This window comes from Simochromis diagramma, unplaced genomic scaffold (genome assembly GCF_900408965.1).
Source record: "Simochromis diagramma unplaced genomic scaffold, fSimDia1.1 OVJJ01000445.1, whole genome shotgun sequence".
NCBI classification, from domain to species: Eukaryota; Metazoa; Chordata; class Actinopteri; order Cichliformes; family Cichlidae; genus Simochromis; species Simochromis diagramma.
This window is the reverse complement of record NW_024387269.1, coordinates 276,742-299,931: the sequence shown is the minus strand read 5'-3', so window position 1 is coordinate 299,931 and position 23,190 is coordinate 276,742. Positions and strand designations below refer to the sequence as shown.

The 23,190-nt window shown below is 43.7% G+C and overlaps 1 protein-coding gene across 2 annotated transcripts in view; it reads right to left on the bottom strand.

Moving 5' to 3' along the window:
* LOC120715538 (2-lysophosphatidate phosphatase PLPPR4-like) overlaps positions 1 to 21,480 on the bottom strand; it is a 45,633-nt gene extending 24,153 nt beyond the window's left edge. The window contains exons 1-5 of one of the 2 annotated variants that reach the window (XM_040002549.1): positions 19,750 to 21,480; positions 5,964 to 6,093; positions 1,701 to 1,896; positions 916 to 973; positions 570 to 743 (exon numbers count right to left, since the gene is read on the bottom strand). In XM_040002549.1, the coding sequence (XP_039858483.1) occupies positions 570 to 743; positions 916 to 973; positions 1,701 to 1,896; positions 5,964 to 6,093; positions 19,750 to 20,076 (885 nt within the window). In that variant the 5' untranslated portion in view covers positions 20,077 to 21,480. The remainder of the gene's footprint in view (positions 1 to 569; positions 744 to 915; positions 974 to 1,700; positions 1,897 to 5,963; positions 6,094 to 19,749) is intronic. The other variant, XM_040002550.1, reaches the window with a different exon arrangement.
* Between the last annotated feature and the right edge of the window lie 1,710 nt (positions 21,481 to 23,190).

Here is a 23,190-nt window from a genome sequence, read left to right as displayed (position 1 = left end):
TTCTGATCTAAATATTTCTAAAACAGCCCAGAGGAGTCCGGGCTGCAGCGAGCCTACAAGGAGAAGATCCAAGTGACAAGTAAAAAATAAAAAGTTAATCGCAGAGATGCTATTCCAGTGAAACACTTTAAATGAAGAATCATCTGATGGTGGACAGTTGTTCTGCAGCAAAACCTCAAAGATTCTTCTTGCACAAAAGTGTAGGCAGTGTGTGTGTTTGTGTGTGTGTGTCTGGGTGTTTGTGGGCTGCAGGGTGATGGTGTGTGGGTGCAAGTATCCAACAGTTTCTGCACTACAGTTGAGCAGAAAGATTTCTTTCCAGCCCCTGAAGCTGTTTGGAGCCACATGTCCTAAAGCAGCTGTATTACCTCGAAACGATCTTCATCAAGCACAAAACTAAAAATCTAGAAAGAAAAACAATCTGACTCTGTGTGCTTTTATCGCTGTAACTGCTGGCCCTCTGAAGCTGGTGTGAGACGACTACAGTAGCATATAGTGTAATGTGCTATGTTATTCTTTCAAATATTGCTTTCGTGTTTCATCGTGATGTATGTAACTGTAACTTTTACCAGGTAAACAGCAATGGCAGCTCCCAGCACCCACCCACAGTATACATCAACAGGGTGGTTTCTAAACTGGATGATCCTGGTTAACCCAGACAGGATGGCCAGCATGACGAAGGAGAACACTAGGAGAGGCTTCAGCAGCTTGGCTGAGTCAGTCAACACCGTGTTGAAGTACATCTGAAACACACAAACTCACGTTAACAAATGTTTGTTTAACAGGCCTCATTCAAACCTGCTATTAATGTGTATTAAGTAACATGTGTGACTGCAACAGCCATAACGGTTAGAACAGGACTGTGGTCACACTGAAGTGTTGTTCTTCATATGTGTAAATGCAGTAACCACTTACTGAGATGTAGACAGCAGCAAAGGCAGCCAGCGTAGCATGCTGGGAGGGGAAAGATTTCCTATAAAGCAGAGCGGCAGAGTGTTCTTGATGTTAATTATCATGTTCAGACAGCTGAGAACAATGCTGAATATTCATGTGCAACAGAAAAATGACTTTCAAAGAAACTTGGACGTGTGACGTGTGCGTGCTGACAAATCTGCCCGAGCAGGTGTTCAATAAGGAGGAAGGATAACCAGAAGGGCAACGGCTCAACCTGGTTTTTAATATCTGCTCTAGGTAAATGCAGCTTCTTAGCTAAAGCTTGATCTGTTGTCCTTAATATACCAAGTATGACGCAGTATTGTTCAGTAAAACGATTAAATGGGTCACTGAGTAGGTCTGTTTAATCTGTTTAAAGATTTGCATAAAGGTTGCCTTTAATAATTATATTTTCATAACAGAAAGAACATTTTAATAATCTGAAGGAAATGGTGTTTGGAAAAAGATGCTCGAGATGACTGACAATGCCTTCTACATATAAATTTCAGTGACGTTGGTCAGCAGTTTGGCGTGTACAGGCACAGTCTGTTACGCTCAACGTAAAACATACAGCTGAAGCGCCCACAGTTTGGATTGTGGCTCTTGTTCAGTGCTTTATTATTAATGAAATGACAACATTTCTTTCATTCTATAGCTTCTGCTGTCCAATGTGTGTGTACTTTACAACTTGAGGCAGTACTAGTGTTTTGTGCAAAAACACACCCACATGCATCCACTCTCCCACACACAGTAAATCAAAGCCTCACCTGCCAGCATTGATGAGCCCTATGTCCTGTCCAGAGCAGATATCCTCTAGGATAAACGCTTCATCGCAGGTGGACATGTTAAGGTGGGTCAGGTTAGGTTTGCATACATCCAGCCAATAGGGAGTATGCTGGCCAGTGGATAGCTGAAGAATGTCTGTTATCAGTGCTGTCACACACAGGCCAAAGATATGGACACCTATAAAAAAAGAAAGCTTTTACAACAGAGAACACTATACACATTCATATAATACACCAACATATAATAGTCATATTACATAACATCGTTATTCAGTGGCTCCTATTAAGTGCTTGTTTATCTGCTCCAGACATGACAAGAGAAATTCTGTCCTCGTTCACAAACTTTATTTACGTGTTGGAGAATCAAAAATGTGCACGTACATGGATCAGAAAACCGCAGTCTGCAAGCACTTATCTGTAGGGATGGGTACCGGTATCCGGGGCACCGGTTCTGACATAAACGGTAGTAACCAGACCGAAAAGCAGCGCACATTTCGGTGCTTTATTTCGGTGCCTTTTGTTTTTTTCTTGAGATGTCATACACTTTGGATTCTAGCCAATCATTTTACCTTTCCAAGGATAGTAGGCGGGCCCAGGTACGTTCGTTCTTTTAGAGCAGAGCTACAGATTAAAGGCGAAGGCGAAGTGGTCAAAGTCTGGCTGTACTTCACAGTAAAAGATGCAAACTCAGCAGCCTGCAACAAGTGCTTTAAGGTGATACTGTGCAAAGAAGGTACAGTGGCTTGCAAAAGTATTGGGCCCCTTGAACTTTCCCACATTTTGTCACATTACAGCCACAAACATGAATCAGTTTTATTGGAATTCCAGGTGAAAGACCAACACAAAGTGGTGCACACGTGAGAAGTGGAACAAAAATCATACATGATTCCAAACATTTTTTACAAATAAATAACTGCAAAGTGGGGTGTGCGTAATTATTCAGCCCCCTGAGTCAATACTTTGTAGAACCACCTTTTGCTGCAGTTCCAGCTGCCAGTCTTTTAGGGTCTGTCTCTACCAGCTTTGCACATCTACAGACTGAAATCTTTGCTCATTCTTCTTTGCAAAACAGCTCCAGCTCAGTCAGATTAGATGGACAGCGTTTGTGAACAGCAGTTTTCAGATCTTGCTGCAGATTCTGGATTGGATTTAGATCTGGACTTTGACTGGGCCGTTCTAACACATAGATATGTTTTGTTTTAAACCATCCCATTGGTGCCCTGGCTTTATGTTTAGGGTCGTTGTCCTGCTGGAAGGTGAAGCTCCGCCCCAGTCTCAAGTCAGACTCCAAGAGGTTTTCTTCCAAGACTGCCCTGTATTTGGCTCCATCCATCTTCCCATCAACTCTGACCAGCTTCCCTGTCCCTGCTGAAGAGAAGCCCCCCCCAGAGCATGATGCTGCCACCACCATATTTGACAGTGGGGATGGTGTGTTCAGAGTGATGTGCAGTGTTAGTTTTCCACACATAGCGTTTTGCACTTTGGTCTCATCTGACCAGAGCAGCTTCTTCCACATGTTTGCTGTGTCCCCCACATGGCTTGTGGCAAACTGCAAACGGGACTTCTTCTGGTTTTCTGTTAACAATGGCTTTCTTCTTGCCACTCTTCCATAAAGGCCAACTTTGTGCAGTGCACGACTAATAGTTGTCCTATGGACAGATTCCCCCACCTGAGCTGTAGATCTCTGCAGCTCGTCCAGAGTCACCATGGGCCTCTTGGCTGCATTTCTGATCAGCGCTCTCCTTGTTGGGCCTGTGAGTTTAGGTGGACGGCCTTGTCTTGGTAGGTTTACAGTTGTGCCGTACTCCTTCCATTTCTGAATGATGGCTTGAACAGTGCTCCGTGGGATGTTCAAGGCTTGGGAAATCTTTTTGTAGCCTAAGCCTGCTTTAAATTTCTCAATAACTTTATCCCTGACCTGTCTGGTGTGTTCTTTGGACTTCATGGTGTTGTTGCTCCCAATATTCTCTTAGACAACCTCTGAGGCCGTCACAGAGCAGCTGTATTTGTACTGACATTAGATTACACACAGGTGCCCTCTATTTAGTCATTAGCACTCATCAGGCAACGTCTATGGGCAACTGACTGCACTCAGACCAAAGGGGGCTGAATAATTACGCACACCCCACTTTGCAGTTATTTATTTGTAAAAAATGTTTGGAATCATGTCTGATTTTCGTTCCACTTCTCACGTGTGCACCACTTTGTGTTGGTCTTTCACCTGGAATTCCAATAAAACTGATTCATATTTGTGGCTGTAATGTGACAAAATGTGGGAAAGTTCAAGGGGGCCGAATACTTTTGCAAGCCACTGTAAAACCTCAAATCTGATGAAACACCTGGTGACGCATAGCGTTTTTTTAAAAGCCGAGAAATGCGCCGTATTTGATAGCTTGCTGCGAGACCTCACACCGAGCACATCTACTGCGGGTGTGGTGCCTGTTATCGGACCCGGAGTTAGCAACCTCTCCCAAAAACCCGAAGAGGAGAGTCCTGGCCCCTAGCCCTGCCAGTGTAGCAGAAATGATGACGGATGATGATGGCAGCAGCAGCCGTTCTTCTCTGCGTGAGTAGCTTAATGTTGTTCATGTGCAATTTACGTTGAGTAGGCTAACCATGTTATTAAATTAACGAATGTAAGGTGAACTAGCAAACACCGTCGTAGTTACATGCGGCTGTCTTCTTGTTTGATAGAGTGATACCATATACAGTGGAACCCCGACTTACGAAATTAATTTGTTCCAGAGGGTCTTTCGTAAGTCAAAATTTTCGTAAGTCGAAGCACCCAGCTCCTTACCATGCATGGAGGGTTTCACCCCGAGTCCAGCATCCTGAGGCTGTACGCTAAGCGGAAGGAAGGGGGCTGGGATGTCCAGGATGAGACAAGGAACATCCACGAATACACCAGGAAGATGGCCCCAACTGACAGAGTGCTCAGTGAATACCTCGGGCAGCAGAAACCCAAGAAAGAGGAGGAACCATCATGGAAGGACAGGCCCCTGCACGGTATGTACCACCGGCAGATAGAGGAGGTGGCTGATGTCCAGAAATCCTACCAGTGGCTGGACAAACCTGGACTGAAAGACAGCACAGAGGCACTAATCATGGCAGCACAAGAACAAGCTCTGAGTACAAGATCCATAGAGGCTGGGGTCTATCACACCAGGCAAGACCCCAGGTGCAGGCTGTGTAAAGATGCCCCAGAGACAATCCAGCACATAACAGCAGGGTGCAAGATGCTAGCAGGCAGGGCATACATGGAACGCCATAACCAAGTGGCCGGCATAGTGTACAGGAACATCTGTGCCGAGTATAACCTGGAAGTCCCGAGGTCAAAATGGGAGATGCCCCCAAGGGTGGTGGAGAATGACCGAGCTAAGATCCTGTGGGACTTCCAGATACAGACGGACAAAATGGTGGTGGCTAACCAACCGGACATAGTGGTGGTAGACAAGCAGAAGAAGACGGCTGTAGTGATCGATGTAGCGGTTCCGAATGACAGCAATATCAGGAAGAAGGAACACGAGAAGCTGGAGAAATACCAAGGGCTCAGAGAAGAGCTCGAGAGGATGTGGAGGGTGAAGGTAATGGTGGTCCCCGTGGTAATTGGAGCACTAGGTGCGGTGACTCCCAAGCTAGGCGAGTGGCTCCAGCAGATCCCGGGAATAACATCGGAGATCTCTGTCCAGAAGAGCGCAGTCCTGGGAACAGCTAAGATACTGCAGGACCCTCAAGCTCCCAGGCCTCTGGTAGAGGACCCGAGCTTGAAGGATTAACCGGGGGCAAGCGGGGAAATTTTTTTTTGTGTATATACACACACACACACACACACACACACACACAGGTGTATATAGATTAGAGAAGCTTCCTTGGCCTTGGCTGTGATAACATAATGTTCTATATATATGCCCCTGAAGTTAATACATCTTTTGGCAACAACACACTGTGGAATGCATACCAATGTCAAATATGTCAATGGCTGATTTCAAGTAACCATGCAGTATAAAAATACAAACTTTTTGGTTAAGGAAGTGCATCTTGCATAAAATTAAGCTAAACGAAAAACTGTGGAGTGCTCTGCTGTGATGACTCCATTGTTATTAAGGAGCAGCTGAGAGAACCTCCTTTCTGTTCCACATAGCAAAGTTAGTGGTTCTTTTTGCAGTTTCTTTTCAATCTATTAGTGTTTCTGTTCTTGTTGGAGCAACTAAATGATACATATAATCAGTGAATGTGTCCTCCTACCTATGAAGCGTACAGCCCTGCGAATGTAGGAGTTGAAATTGCAGCCTGCAGCATTGATGTTGGCCTCAGTCTGACTGGCTGATGACTTCCTGGACAGATAGCAGTACAGGATTGCCTCTCCTATCAGAATCTATACACAAAGAAATCAAAGAGTGTTGGCAAAGCAGATTTTTTTGTGATCTGAAAGTTTCTCTGATGTGCTGAGGGCATTTACATATTATTTACTTACAAGTGAAAAATCTGGAGAATAAATGAAGAAGAACATAAAATTTGGTTAAACCTTAGCCAAACTTGAAAGTGGACTTAGACTTAAAGTGAAACTAAGTTGCACACACAATAACACATTGCTTCTTTGATAAATGAGAACTACATATTAGTAATAATTAGTAGTAGTTTTGGCAGCACGGTGGCACGGTGGTTAGCACTGTTGCCGCACAGCAAGAAGGTCCTGAGTTCAATCCCACCATCAGGCCGGGGTCTTTCTGTGTGGAGTTTGCATGTTCTCCCCGTGTTTGCGTGGGTTCCCTCCGGGTACTCCGGCTTCCTCCCACTGTCCAAAGACATGCAGCTTGTGGGGATAGGTTAATTGGATAATCCAAATTGTCACTAGGTGTGAATGTGAGTGCGAATGGTTGTCTGTCCCTGTGTGTTGGCCCTGCGACAGACTGGCGACCTGTCCAGGGTGTACCCCGCCTCTCGCCCTATGACAGCTGGGATAGGCTCCAGCGCCCCCCGCGACCCTGAAAAGGATAAGCGAATGGATGGATGGATAGTAGTAGTTTTGCTGATGCCGTCACGTTGGCTGTGTTGGTCGACAAATGCAGGACTCCAAAGGCAAAAAGTAAAACTCAAAACAGCTTTATTGCTGAGCAATCAAAAACAAACAAACACATAATCGAAAATAATCCTGACAAGACATGTTGCATCTTCAAAAACAAAAATAAAATAACTGAGCCTTACACCGGAGTATCGTTGCAACTTGTTTACTGAACCTTCTTTTCAGTACATGTACAGAACATCAGTGTCCATTTTAGTGCCTCCTACAGGACACTCTCTTCTTCCACTTTCTTACAACATAAATGTAACACAGAACCAATACTGCCTCTCCTGGCATTACCATTGTAACGACACACTCATTCTGTTTCTTTCAGATGAATAACAGGAACTTAGGATGTAGGTATCTATGAATAATAACTATTATGCATACTCATATATAACCAACTAATTTCCTGCGATACCACATCTCCTCCCCCCTTAAGTCAACAACTCCCTGGACTTACAAAATAACTGCTTATGTAAAGAATGCTTAACAAGCATTCAACACGTAATTAAGGTAACCATACAACCATACAACTGTACATAGGTTTCAATGTTTCTTTTTCCTTTTTTACTAACTAGGAAGGTACGTCCTTCCTGTGAGATCAAAGCGCATTGTTGCTCTATTCCTGGAAGATCTCACTCTACCTAACAAAGTCCTTTAAAGTCTCTCTCTCTCTGGGAACGTCACAACACTGGTGTCATTAAGGAGTCTCCGGGAGCTGGAGTCTCCAGAGCATAAGGCAACTCCGTTGCCGGAGGTTGTGGCGATGTGTCCAACTCTGATGGCAAGCAGCACTCAGGCACTGCTTCTTTGTCATGCAATGGCTCCACCTCCCTATCTGGTGTACTGGGAACAGTGTCAGCCACTCTTGCTCTCACCTGATCCACGTGCCGCTTCACAGTTTGACCTGATCCAATGGTAACAATGTAAGACACTGGACCCGATGCTCTCACAATGACTGCGGGAATCCACTTCGGGCCATAGGAGTAGTTTCTGATGAAGACTTTGTCTCCTGGTGTGAAACTTCTCAGTCTTTTCTTGGTGTCATGATTTTCTTTCTGTTTCAATTGTTTGTGCTGCACTTTTGTTTTCACATCAGGCATGAGCAAGTCCAAAACTGATCTGAGTCTCCGTGACATCATCAACTCTGCAGGTGATAAACCAGTAGTGGTATGCGGTGTGATGCGATAACTGAACAGAAATCGGGACAGTCTGGTTTGCAAGGTATCACCTTTGACTTTCTTCATCCCCTCCTTAAAGGTCTGGACCGCCCTCTCAGCCAGCCCATTTGAAGAAGGGTGGAAAGGTGCTGATCTCACATGGTCAATTCCATTCTGCTTCATGAATGACTCAAATTCAGCACTTGTGAAACATGTTCCGTTGTCTGAAACTAACATTTTAGGTAGTCCAAACACACCGAAACTCTGGCGCAGTTTCTCTATAGTTACCTGTGATGTAGAGGATTTCACAGGGTAAATGTCCATCCACTTGGAATGAGCATCCACAATGATTAGAAACATCTCCCCGAGGAAAGGCCCTGCATAGTCCACATGGATTCTGGACCATGGTGACTCCAGCCATATCATGCGGAGAACCAGAGATTTTGAGATGATCAATTATATCTTTTAAAGCAGAATAAGACACCGGCTCAAACTGTTGGAAGACAGTCAAGCATTCAGAGGCTGGAACTGGGTCTAAAACTGATGATGAATGAGATGGATGAGAAGCCGTTAGAGCTGAGATTTTATCAGAGAAATACTTTAAGAATTTATCACAAAGAGCAGGGGAGGCATCCCTATAAGTGGTAGTGCGAGGGTTTATCACAGAGTTAAAAGTATTAAAAAGGGCTCGGGGGTTGTGCCTATTAGTCATAATAATGCTAGACAAAAAGGCAGATTTTAACAGACTTTTGATACTTAGATAAACAATTATGGAAGATGTCCAAAGAGACATGGAGTTTGTCTTTCCTCCATTTTCTTTCAGCACGACGACATTCACGCCTAAGGGCGTGAGTAGTATAATTTAGCCAGGGTTGTTTAATCCTCAGAGGTGCCACAGAGTTAAGAATGTCAGCGCATGTAGTATAAAAGAGGTTAGCAAGCTCATCCGCTGATAAAACCCCATTACAGTTAGCGTCAGAGAGGGGAGAGTCAAGGAAAGCATCAATGAAGTGGGCGATTGACTGGGAGTTAATCGTGCGCGTTTGCCGCACAGGACCATCAAACAAAACCGGGAAGTGATCAGAAATCCCAGAGTCCTTTATGTCCGTGATGCAAATATCCAGACCATAAGACCAAATCAAGTATATGACCTTTAGTGTGAGTTGGTTCACTTACCCACTGGGTGAGATTGAGAGTGCTAATAAGAGCGAGGAAATCCTTAGCTAGCGAACTGTCCTCACAGCAAACATGAATGTTGAAGTCACCGACAATTAGTATACGGTGATAATGTGGCAGAAGGCTCCCCAGTAGATCAGCAAATTCTGGAAGAAAATCCTTGATAAGTTTCGAGGGGCGATACACCACAGCGCAGAGGATGGAGGGGACGCAGTTCACTTCCAATAACTGCACCTCGAAACTGGGGTACAGAACAGGTGGTAGCTGCCGACATCGAAGTTTGTCTTTAAAAACTGAAGCTAGCCCTCCACCTCTTCCAGTGGTCCGGGGTGAGCTAATAAAAGTGTAGTCAGTGGGAGCAGCTCCGAGAAGGGAAAAAGTTCGCCGGGGCGAAGCCAAGTTTCCGTCAGGAATAAGAAATCCAGTCCCAACGATAGAATAAGATCATTTAAAATAAAAAAAATAAATAAAAAAAATATTCGTCAATGACCTTGTATTTAGCAAGACCATACGGAGAGTGGTCACACTGTTACTGGTAGGAGAACGCCGCAGCAGGCGAAGGTTGCCGAGATTCGCACCTCCTCTGGAGGACCACACCCAGCACCGAGCGGGCGGAAGATCAGCTAGGAGGTCCAGGTAACCATAAGGTCCAACAGGGCAAATCCAGCGATGACAGAATAGTCTGAAGTTAGCATGGTCCTGGAGGGCAGGAATAGATGACAAGATGTTTATAGAATAGCAATCATTTGTCGCAACAAAGGACTTTAAAAAGGCCTTGATACGAACACGGATGCCGCCACGTTTACCACGTCTCCGTGAACGTTTCCTTTGAGAGAAGGTAGATGGTAAGTGGCGGAGGTAATCAGGAAAGTCCTTCGAAAGCGGAGGAGGATTCTCAGGTCTCCATTTAAAATCTTGTGTCTGGTAGTCCAAAGGCCGGAGATTCAAAAGAGTTTGGCGATCATAGGTAACTCACGTGGAGCGTGAGATATGTGAAGACTTATCAAAGTGTCTGAAATGTAACATTTCAGCCTCCCCTTTAGTATGCTCGCTGGGCAACTTGGATGAGGTCACTGCAGAAATAAACACAGCCCACGTTGTTTTTACGGCCCTATGCATTGCCAAGAAAATGGTCCTCATTAACTGGAAAAATAAAAATAATCTTAATTCTAACCAATATAAAAACCATCTAATAGATCACATTAGTCTTGATACAGCCTCTGCCATCACATTTGATCAATCCCTTTGGGCTCCTTTGATCGGCTTCATCACCTAGTGGGGGTGGGGGATCATGGTTTGGTCCTGCCTTCGCTATTGTGGTTGATATGGGGGTAGGGACGGCCTTGGGGCGTCTGGGGAGTCCCTAGGGACGTTTCCCTAGAGGGCCTAACCTGGGGGCTGTGGCTGTGACCTAGTTAGGAGCTCTGGGGGCTCTTAGATGGTGTTTTCCTTGTGGCTGCCTACAGCGGAGATGGGGGAGGGTCTGTGCTGGCGACGTGGTACTGCCTGGTAGCCTGGCTGCCCCTGGGAGGGTCCGGGACGGGCGTGGAGGCTTGGGGGTCTGGGAGTGCTCCGCCCCCCGGTCTGGGGTGCTGGCCGGGCCTTGGGGGCTTGGGTCCTGGCTGTTGTGTCGCCGGAGCAGTGGGCGGGTGGGTGCAGGGGGGCTCAGCCCCAGTGCAGGGGACCTCTGGTGCATCGGACCAACTAGGGGGCTCTCTAACTGGTGGGGAGGTTGTTATATCTTTGCAGGTGGTCTCCTCACTACAGGAGCTCACTCTGCAGGTGGGGGGAGAGATATAGGAGAGGTGGAGAATGAACTCAACCTGGGTGTCTATTGTCTTGTGTAGTTTGGGAGATGATTGGATGATGGGGTGGGTGCAGTTTTTTCTGGGGTGGAGTCGGGTGGGCTGCCCCGGACTCTGTGGGGCTGGGCGGTGCTGCTGCTGCGGGTCCCAGTCCGGATGGGCCTGGGCCCCCTTGCCCTGGTGGGTTCCAGAGTGTGGGGGTGCCTACTGGGGCCACTGCAACCCCCTCTGGCCTCTGCTCCGTAGCTGCGGGGTGACCTCTCGTTTGGGGCTCTACTCAGCTCTTCCCAGGAGGGTGGCACGGTTCCCCCCCTTTGGTTGTCCTCCTCGGGTCCTCTGGATATCTGGGGCCTGGATCTCCTCCATACCTGCTTCATACCCTGGAGGACGGGGCTGTGGCCCCCCCACACTCCCTAGCAGATCGTTACATGGAGAAACCTTTGGAATACAAGCATGCTGATCCACACAGGTATGCACACAGGTGTACACACGGGTGTTCACAGACGCGGACTACACCTTTCTTGGCTGCTGCCTCAAAGCACATTGTGCGCTGTCTATCTTGCGTGCTGCACAATATCGTTTAATATTTAGTATCTACTGTTATCTACTGCTAGCTAGTTTATTGTGATGGTGCTGTTTTTTTTATTATGTTGCTCTTTGTTGTTTGCTTTCTCTTCTGTTTTTTTTTCTCCATACAGGTGATCCAGGTGTTTTTTTTTTTTGTTTTTTTTTCTTTCTTCCCCCCCCTTCTCACCGTCTCTTCTGCCCTTTGGTTTTCTTTCTCTCCCTCCCTTTCTTTCATTCTTTCTCCCTGTCCTATCCCCCAGTCATGTCTGTCCCGTTTGTAGCAACCGAAAATAAAAGAAATACATAATTATAATAAAGGTCAATCAAATGGACCAATATGGCAAGGCCATGATGATCCACTTGGTAAAATAAATCCGCTTGGCATCTTTCTTGGCCTTAAGAAAACAATTCTGATGGCTAAAGATCCAAACGGGAAACAAAAAAAAAAAAAAAAAAAAAAAAAAAGTAACGTGGAGACATCAGGGTAGCACATAGAGAGAAGACGATAAACAACAAACAACAGCGGAGGAGACGGCTTGCCGTGAACACTGGCGCCATCTTGCCACACTGACTGACTTAACACTTGCTGAAGTGTTTTTTCTGTTGTTTTGACTCGGTGCAGCTTTCTGTTGTTACGACTGTTTTTCACTTCACTTCAGTCCAATTTCATTTCCTCAAGCCAAACTCGACCTAGCAAGCTGGGGCCGTCGCCTTCAACCACCACTGGGGGGGAAGATATTTTTTCTGCTGCTTGTATTTGACGCTGACTCGTGTTGCACCAATCACCTTAACAGGATCCCCTGTAGAAGTTTCCAGCTTGATTTTGATGGGCTGCAGGCTGGGGGGCTTGCTGTCTTTCCCTGTTTCTCTGAATGTTGCTTCGTTCATGACTGTTAGGCAACATCCAGTGTCTATTTCAAAGTTCACCTTTGTTCCATCAATTTGCATATCCACAGTGTAGGGGTCTACTCTTCTCAAGTGTACCACACTGCCACGCCCTAACTTGAACAGTTTTCTTTTGTGCCCTTGACTGCACTTGACACAGTTCAACATGAAAGAGTCATCTTCAGAGCTATCAGTTTTGTTGTTATCTGCTTTCTCGCCCACATTGTGAGTACTGTAGTGTGAACTCTGCTTTTTTTTCTTTGCTTTCTTTACATATGTCGATCCATACTTTTTTTGGTTCAGTTTAGTCTTGCTTTTACAAGCTCTAGCTATGTGTCCCATTTTACCACAAGCATGACATTTTTCTTGTTTGTACTTACAGTCTGCTGCTGTGTGCTTGGTTCCTTTGCAACGATAACACTCTTTACTTTCTCTTTTAAAGGTACGACTCTCCTGTTGTCCTCTGGTGAGACTGAAACATTTTGCTGACGCCCCTGAGGTCTGCAGATCCTGTGCATTTTTATTTGTAGTCTCCATGGCTACTGCAATTGATAGAGCCTTGTCAAAAGTGAGATCTATTTCTGACAAGAGACGTCTCTGAATTCGGTCATCCTTAATTCCGCAGACGATCCTATCTCTCAACATCTGTTGTAACGTGTTGCCATAGTTACAATCCTGCGCCAGTCTACGCAGCTCCACTACATATTCCATGACTGTTTCATTCGGCTTGCGGGAGAGAGAGTCGAACTTATACCTTTGCACAATTTCACTGGGCTTCGGATCGAAGAGATTTTTCATCAGAAGCACCAGCTCTTGGAAGGTTTTGTCTTTGGGCTTGGCCGGGCTGAGAAGGTTTCGCATCAAGCTGTACGTCGCTGCTCCGACGACACTTATTAATATCGCTCTTTGTTTCTCTGCATCGTTAGCTGCGAAAAACTGCTCGAGTATTTCCGTATACTCATCCCAAGTCTGATTCTTTGGATCGAACGCTACTAGCGTGCCAATTGTAGCCATTTCCGCTTCGAGGTTACTGCCTTCTATTTCCAGCCGAAAACTTTTGCATTCTTTGAAAAGCTAGCCAAACCTGTAGCCAACTCCATCACTTTTTTTCTTCTTCTCTTTTCTTTCGGTCCGGTCGCCCCAAACTCCTTTCCCTTTAAACATCCTCGTCGCCAAAAAGATGTTGGAAAACAAAAATAAAATAACTGAGCCTTACACCGGAGAATCGTTGCAACTTGTTTACTGAACCTTCTTTTCAGTACATGTACAGAACATCAGTGTCCATTTTACTGCGTCCCACAGAACACTCTCTTCTTCCACTTTCTTACAACATTAATGTAACACAGAACCAATACTGCCTCTCCTGGCATTACCATTGTAACGACACACTCATTCTGTTTCTTTCAGATGAATAACAGGAACTTAGGATGTAGGTATCTATGAATAATAACTATAATGCATACTCATATATTTATATAACCAACTAATTTCCTGCGATACCACAAGACAAACTAGGAAGCCTGACCTCAAATGAGGCAACATAGATCCTGCGTGGATCGCAACGGGGATCCCGCGTGGATCGCAACGGGCATCGCAACGGGGATCCCGCGTGGATCGCAACGGGGATCCCGCGTGGATCGCAACGGGGATCCTGCGTGGATCGCAACGGGGATCACGCAGGAATCACATGCACATGGGAAGAGGGACACAGCCTGGAGTGAGAACTCAACAAAGGGAACCCTGAGACAACATAAACACACAGAGGATAACACGAGAACAGCTCACAGTTGACACTAACCATGGACTAATGAGAAAAAGGAAGCAAAAAAAAAAAAAAAAAAAAAAAGGAACACAATGCAAACAGGATAAGAGACTATCAAAGTAAAACAGGAAATGACAAACACTGAGACCTCGACTGAGACATGTGAATTTAACACGGAGAAACGAAAACAGGAAGACTGGATTACAACTGGAGACGCTGATGACAAGACACAGAGACAAGACTAGGAACAAATTGGAAAGGAAACTGCACAAAAGGGAACTAATGTAACAAAACAAGAACCAAAGATTTAGAAATAACAAACTCCGATTCACTAGAGAAATACAAAACACAAGATTAACAAATACAAAAAAATAGAATGGAAAGCTCTTCAATCCAAAAGAACAAATCACAAATCCATAACAGCCTTTAACTTCTTTTACTTGACATTTTGAACTTTTATTTTCAAGCTTTTAAAGCTTGAAGCTTTTAAAGAACCGAGAACGGATTCTCTATAAAAACTGGTTCGAAGTAGGGCTGCCACGATTAGTCGACTAGTCACGATTACGTCGACTATCAAAATCAATAGCGACGACTAATTTAATAGTCGACGCGTCATTTGAAGCTTTGTAAGATCCCGCATTTGTAGGCCGATTACATTACAGCGACGCGACGAAGCCTGTCCAAATTCGAAGAATCCTCGAAATGCGGTTGACAAATGCGTCCTCCTTCTCCCCAGATTTGAAGGATGGGTGTGTCCTTCGTGGCCCACCATATCCCAGAATTTTTAGCACGACCCAGCCATTTCCAGTTTCCAACAATGGCGGCAGCTACTTAGTTTTAATATTACTCTTATTACTCTTTCCGGGTCACAAAATAAACTTTTAACATATTTTCAGGCGAGAATGTAGCTGTGTAAACCTCAAATATCTGTTCGGTTTATCAAGACATCACATATTTGTAAAAGTGCTCAGACGTTTTCAGAGACATCTGTTACCCACCTGCTCAATAGCTTCGTTGACTTGTACTTGTGACATGTGCAATGACAATAAAGTTGAATTCTATTCTATTCTATTTTTTCAGTGTTTTATTTGCTATAGTTTTCACAAACATCAGAAAACTGATTAAACAGATGGTCGAGAATTTACTCCAGTGTCCTGTTATATTTTAGATAGCAAGGAGCAGACGGCTGAGTTTATTAAACTCCACCGAGACAATCTGCAAATTTCATTAAAAGTCTGCTCTTTATTTTTAGCTAGCACATACCTGAAACACTTCAAGCTGTAAGCTATTGATGGTTATATAAGAGCAGATGCTGCTGGTGCAATAAGCGGTATGTATTTATGGAGGAACACAAGAGCCACGCGCATCGAAATAAAGAATTCCACTTTAATAAAGTGCATTTCAAAAACCTTTTTCGAATTGCACTTTAATAAAGTGATTTTCAAAATGCTTTTTAAAATGGCGATTCCACTCCTCATTTCAAAATCCATTTCCCTTTCCTGTTCGCTCAGGGATTAACTTTTGGATTAGCTGCTGGATTAACAACTTCATTTTAAAAATCCTGCTGCTATTCAAATTAGCCACACCATGGGATGTAAGGAGCTCTCTGATTGGTTGGTCAGACACAGGCTGTCTGCCAGCCTGGATTTTTCTAGTTCATAGCTTCGCTCTGCTAAACTAAGAAGCGTGTGCTTGTACAAAGCCCGTTCAGCCTTGGGATTTACACTCTGCTCGACACGGATATGTGAAGAATGAAGGGACCCTGCAGCGAAACGGAGAGCCCAACCTCTAACTGAGTGCCTGTTTACGCAGTCTGACCACCTGTGAAGGTAATGTTCTAACATGGCTAACGCTAGCATCACCGCACGTAGCCCCGTTATTTTAAGGTCATCTTAGCTTATGAAAATTTTACGTCGCAGCTGTACGAGCTCACTACGTGTTTTGTAAGCTGCTGTGCTCTTCACAAATAAAGCTGGAAGCAGCTCAGACTATTAGAACCGGCACTGATATGGCGTTATTTTTGTGCCACTATTCTGAGCGCATGTAAAAAAAAAGTTTGCAGGTGCAAGTGTTGTATTTTGAGGAGAAATTTATTTTGAGTGAAGAAAAGCTGAATTTGAGTGAACAAAATTCATTCCTGCATGCAAAAACTATTTCAGTGTTTGCTATTATCCACACACACAATAGCAGCCCCTCTCGCTCAGTTTTTGCATTTGTGCTCGCTCTCAACGTGTTGCGCATATATGTGTGTGTATATGTGTGTGTGTGTGTATATATATATTTATATTAGGGGTGCAACGATACACAAAATTCACGGTTCGGTTCGATACTTTGGTGTCACGGTTCGATATTTTTTCGATACAAAAAAAAATGTTCATGCCTTTTTAATTTGTCATTTATTAAAATTATAAATATATATTTTAACTCAAAAGTACAGTTTTTAAATTTAACCCTAACCCTTGTGCGCGTTTTTTATTTTGACAGCGAATGCGCACCTGCGGACCACTTATGTGCAGCCCTGGTTATTTAGCTCATCATATTGCAGCCACAGAAATTCTTTTGTCCATGAAACCATAAAGCTGCACTTTCTTTTTGCCTTATAGTCTGATTTGTCATAACTTCTCCGTTTTGTGGTAAGCTTTTCTTTGGCTGTCACTTCTTCACCCTGAATTGTCTTATTTGGCTCAGCAGAACTGAAATGCTTTTACACGCTCACTCACATAAGCTCAGCGATTCTCTGCGCGATCAACCTCTCACATGTTTAAGCTGCTGCGGGAGATTTCACTTGTCATGTTTGCATAGTAAGCTAACGATTAATAAGACGATGTCAGAGGAATTGGTGCACAAATTATCATCACTCACAGATCAGTGCTGTCGCTCTCTATACACAGTTCGCACGACTGCAAAGTGAAAGCAAAAAAACAAGCGCAAATTCAAACGCGACTTCAATATGTCACATATTGACAGTGGCTCACCGATGCCAATGACATAATTACCCAGCTACATTTCTGAAAGAATGCAAAAGCATTGACATATATTTTTCCTACAATAACCCGACGGGCAGGGAAGAGATAGATTTTGGTAGCCCGACTGAAAAAAATCGCTAGCTCCAGGGACGTCGGGCTAGCGATATTGCAAGCCCTGTATCTGATTGAGGAATTACTCATCTTTGGAAAAGAGAGTTTATTACAGAGAAATGGCTCTTTCCAAAATAAAAGCTATACTATCCGCTTCTTCTGGGCTATATTCTCAGCAGCATAAGGAGAATCATGTGCTAACAGCTGTCTAAATGACTCGGCTAAAGTTAGTAGCATGCTTGCTTTTTTTTGTCTGCTTCCACTTGTCTTTGCACTAGGATGATGTCGGCGTAAATGTGCAGTCATATTCGTTGTGTTCCCACTAGTGCTTTCAGGTTAATCTCGTTGAAATGACCTTAACGCCACAACACGGCAAATCTCCGTTAACGAGCTACCGCCGATCGCTCCGTGCATGGGGCTAGACGGCAAACACGTTAACGAGCTAACTGCGCTAACACACTAGTTCACACCAATGTAATTGAGCATTGCATGGCACATCCAACATACTGTTTTACTTTAGTCCATGACTCGCTTACCTTCAGGGTCATACGTCACATGAAAACCAAAATAATTCCAAACGCCAGATCTGAATGTTGCAAGTAGAGCTTAACTTCTGTCTTGCTAGCTTGCCCTGCGGTCTTCCTTCTGACGATGCTGTCTGTGTTGAGCGCTCAGTGGATCTGCGCTCGACAGTGCAGCCTAGGCGGAGTAGTCGAACGCAGATTCACTGAGCGCTCAACACAGACAGCATCGTCAGAAGGAAAATTGATAAAATAAATTACAAATGTTGTATTGTTCGATACATATGCGTACCGAACCGAAAGCACTGTATCGAACGGTTCAATATCGATACGAATATCGTTGCACCCCTAATATATATATATATATAATTTAGCAGTGTACTGCATTGATTTTAATAAAAGTGTTCTGTGTGTGTGTAATACATTACTTTTTATGAGTGATGACCCCAACAGTGGTTACAACAAAGAGGGGGAAAACTTCCAACACGCACAAACATTTAACCACACGGCATGATATTAATTTGTACAAATGTATTAATGTTATTATGACACAAATGACATGCTGCTTAGCCTGTGAGAGCCATATAAGAACTCATAAGACATATAGATATTTTTCATGTTACCTATAAAAAAGACCAACATTAAGTTCAATGAGGAGAGATGATTAGAAAGAATGAACGTGATTTATTGATGAAAAGAATATAGATAGCGGATAGACTCTGGTGGCCCGTCTCAGCGGAGTGGGTGAAAGGGATTAGAGCAGGACCGAGAAGCTGGTGGTGGAGATGAAGGTGGCTTGAATGGAGCCTGAGTGATGAGAGGTGGAGATGGGGAGGAAGTGGGTTGCACAAAGCTGTCTGCAAGGAGAATGATAGATGCCAATGAGATTTAAAGTATACAGCATGAATGCTGATTGGCCTGGAGAAGGTCGGGAGAATGTGATTGGACTAGACCAGTGATGATGAGTGATGACGGGAGTGCTTAGATTTAGCTGGCAGCACCTGAATGTGGACAGATGTGAGGCCATGCATCTTCTTTATTGAACTTGTGCATAAGCTTCATTTGTATTAAAAAAGTCAGTTCAAAATAATTCATGTCAACAGAGAAATGGCTGGATTATTTCTGTTAGTACAACATAGAAACAGTGTAGAGCTTTCACTGCTCTCAGGTTGGTCAGACTCCCACAGCATTGGGAACAGATCTACAAAATGAGTAGGAGTGCAGATCTGCTGTGGGAAGATTGCTTTCCCAGTCAAACACAATTTACTACATTTGTCTCCACAAAGAAAAGAAGGAGACTTAACAGCTCTATTAGTCAGACAAGGAATACATTTACCTAGTTTAGTTATGTTTTATTTGTGGAAACTACAACCCTCTTTTCAAAGATGTGTAGACACTATATTAAACGTAAATAAAAAGACAACATAATAACCTGCAATTTGCTGAAAGCGTATACTGGGGACGATCCACCCAAAGTGGCCAGGGAATGATATAGATGAAAACAAAAGAGGGAGCATAAGGAACAAAAAGAGATGAAGAGAGGGTAAACAGCAGGCCTAACGCTTGCTGCTGGTACAACTGTTGATGGTGCAGAAGCAGCAGCCCCGACAGCGAACATGAGGGGAAATTTGAAAAACATTTCACCCCTTTTTCCACACTAAACTTTGTTCTACAAGTTGCGTGAGCCCACAGCGATGGTAGAGGAAGTGCCCGGCTTCATTAAGGGATTTGACTGGGCGGAGTAGGTAATGAAAATGAATGAACAGGCTGCGGTCAGTGCGTGAAGGTCCAGTGCACAGTGATCAGCCAAAAAGTGCGTCGGCCCACCGGGCAAATGCCTGGTATGCCCATTCCAGCCCTGCAGTATTAGTGTCAAGTTTGAAAGTCTAGTATTATGACTAGCCTAATTCCCACCTACACCTGTAATCACAGTCCCTGAAAGCAAGTGGTGTTTTAGACACTACGTTACTGTGCTAGCCAATGTGAAAGCTGCACATGTGGAGATGTACTTACAGTGACAGTAGGTGCAGCGAAGGCCAGGCTGAAGAGCAAAGGCAACGGACAGACTTCCTGTCTTGGGAGGATGTATGGCAGAGATAGACTGCGATCATTACAACTGTACCCAGAATGCACCGGCTGGAAAATATCCGTCAGCTCCAGGAAGTAAAGACTGACAATAGAGGAGGCCAGAATAGGGAGCTGCAGAACAGAACACAGACCGATGCAAAACAAATGAACAGTGTGTGGAGATGAAGTTAGGAGAAATACATCAATACAAAAATTCACACGCTTGTTTAAAAACAATAAACTGCATGGATATAGGAAATTGAGCTGTCTCATTGTGTCTGTTGAAGACTTGTCCTCATTTTTATAGATTAAGGCCAGAGTAACTCAGCTAACTTAAAGTACTCATTCAGGTATTTGTCACAGATAAATGGTAAATGGCCTGTATTTATATAGCGCTTTTACTAGTCCCTAAGGACCCCAAAGCGCTTCACATATCCAGTCATCCACCCATTCACACACACATTCACACACTGATATAACTCCACATGAAGCAATGCCCAAACATAACTCCGTTTACTGCCCCCCCCCGGCTCAGAGATTTAGTGGGGTGTTGTATATGAGTGTAGACTTGTATACAGTTAAACATAAAATGGCAAATTCTGAATATTGATTTGAAAATAATGGAATTTGAACCAAGGGGGTTGAAACAGAAAACATGTAAATGTCATGCTACTCCTTTTTGAGCATAAACATTGTGTAGACGTTAGATATTCATGGAAACTTGATGTTTTTACGTTTTTCTCTTGTTATTTTAGTTATATTTACATGTTCAAAATAAACTATTCTGCCTATCCACATTTTATATGTACATTCATTGGCCACTTAGGTTAGGTGCTCCTGTTTAAGTGCTTGTTGATGCAAATATCTAGTCAGCCAGTCACAATGTCACAACACAATGCATTAAGGCATGTAGCCATGATCAAGGCTACCTGATGAAGTCCAAACCAAGTGTCACAGTGGGGAAGAAAGGTGATTTAAATGAAGGTGAAAGTAGCGTGGTCGTTGGTGCTGCTCTGAATATTTCAGAAACTGCTGAACTACCAGGATAACACAACCTGCTTCCAGCAGGATAACACACCTTGTCACAAAGGTGAAATAATCTTAAACTGGTTTCTTTGAACACGGCAATTAGCTCACTGCACTCAAATATTCTCTATAGCAGGGGTCCCCAACCCCTGGACTCCGGTCCAAATCTGGACATCAAGGGGGTTTACTCCGGACCTAAAGCATTTTCCCATTTTCTATGTCGTTAGATATTTTATTCCTGCTGGCTGCAGTGGCTGACTTTTGAACAGGCGCGATGGGCAGCTATGTGGGTCAGCGACGTTCTAGTCCACACTCTAAGCCAGCTGGTGGCGGTATTGCACCACCAACTGCCAAAAAAACGACAAAGAAGAACAATGCAGGCCATTCAATGCGGGTTGCTAAGTGACCATCTTGGAAGCTCGCACTTGCTGACAGTACAATGACGACTTGGTGGTGCACAGAAGAGTGGGTAAAAGAAGATGGCTCTGTCAAAAATATGTAAAGTGGACTATGAAAGATGAATGGCCATTCCCCATCTGTGAATGCTACTCATGACCACTGATCAGTGGTTGTTGATCAATGGTCATGACAATTTGCATATTATTGATCAAGGAGCTGATCTCACAGCCCATTGTTCCTTCAGTGGGCTGGTTTCAGTCATTGAAACCTGCAGTCAGCTGAGACTGAAGACGTCACCTGATGATGACGAAACGTTTCCCACTGAAAACGTCCTGACGAACAGAATCAAACTTTTGGGATTTACTTACCTGGTTGATTGAGCATCGAGACACATTAATGTTGGTTTATGTGCAATAGATTATTGCATAATTTCTTTGTTAAATAGTTTTTTGTTTAATATCAGTACTTGAACTGGATTGCACTTTTCTGTTCAGCAGATGATGTAATGAGCACATGAATAATTGATCAGTAGTTACAAGACAAAAATCTATATTGTTAATTAAATGTTTAATAAACATGAAAGAAAATATTTTTGTTGGTTCATTTAAAATGTTCGGACCCCAGATTGACTGGATGATGGAGTGGACCTCCTGCTATTGTAGCTGGATACCGCTGCTCTGTAGTCACCAGATCTCAGTCCCACAGAGCATCTTTGGGATGTGTTGGAATGACCGAACAGGAAGGTTTCTATGGAGCACATCCGATTTTGGTTGGCACTGAATGATTTAAAGAAGCCGAAAAAGAAAATATAATTGAAAAATATTTTTGGATTTACATATAATTTGCATCCTACTTGTCTTGCTAAACCAGCCAGAACAACTGAAAGTCCATTTTAAGTTGGATTAACTCCTTCCTATGTTTGTGGTGTATTACATTCAACTGTTTCATAAAATGTAAATAGAACCTAAGTACATGTAAAATTTATTGTATTATCCTTTTATAACACTTATGTTTTAACTGATTTAAAGAAGAAACACAAAAGACAAAGTGCTACATTTTAGATCTCTCTTTAACCTGTCAGTCAAATGTTCAACAGAAAGAAGCATCATATTGCATATTTTTGGCTTATTTAATGATACAATTATCTGCGCTGCACATATGTGAAACCCAGGGGTTAAAGTGGGCCAGAGTGATCTGCGTAATTTCAAATGGCTGAATCAAAATCCCCAAACACACAAACTGTTCCCACGCAGTTTGTCAGAAAACATATCTGTGAGCTAAATGTGCAGAAAACATGTATGTGCAGCACTGATAGCTGCAGGAAAATGTAAGAGGAAGAGGAGAGATTATTTTCAAAGGTGAGGACTGCTCAGCAAGCTCACATGTAACGTCCTAAATCGCTGTAGGTATTTAAAATCAGATCATTTAAAATCAAGTTTTTGGCTTGTTTTTCTGAAACATCTTGCAAAACGAGCTGACGTATGCAAATGTTGGGTTATTCACAGGTTGCATGAAAATACCAGGCAACTTAGCGCAGCATAAAGTGGTGTGTTAGCAGGACTGTGATAATGTTTACAATGATGCATTATGTTGGACTGGCTAAATCTCGATTACATCAAAGGTAACAGACATTAGTTTATAACACTGGTCAGATTCACTCACTGAATTCCACCTGTTATACCAGCTATCAGCCGTAGAACTCACATAACATTTGTTTATATCTTTTTGAAATTTGGCTGGCTAAATCCACACAGAGAAGCTATTACTGAAGCAGCACAGCTGATCACAGCCTGCACACAAAGAATTTACTGGAGCAGCAGGACCGCTGGCCTCTAGCTCCTACGGGGTAAGAGCATCACAGGAGCACAAGCTAGCTAACGTGACTTAGCTGCTCAAAAGTGTATGCAACTAATAAGTTGTGTTGGTTCTCAGTCACCTAGGTCATGTGTTCACCAGCCCAAG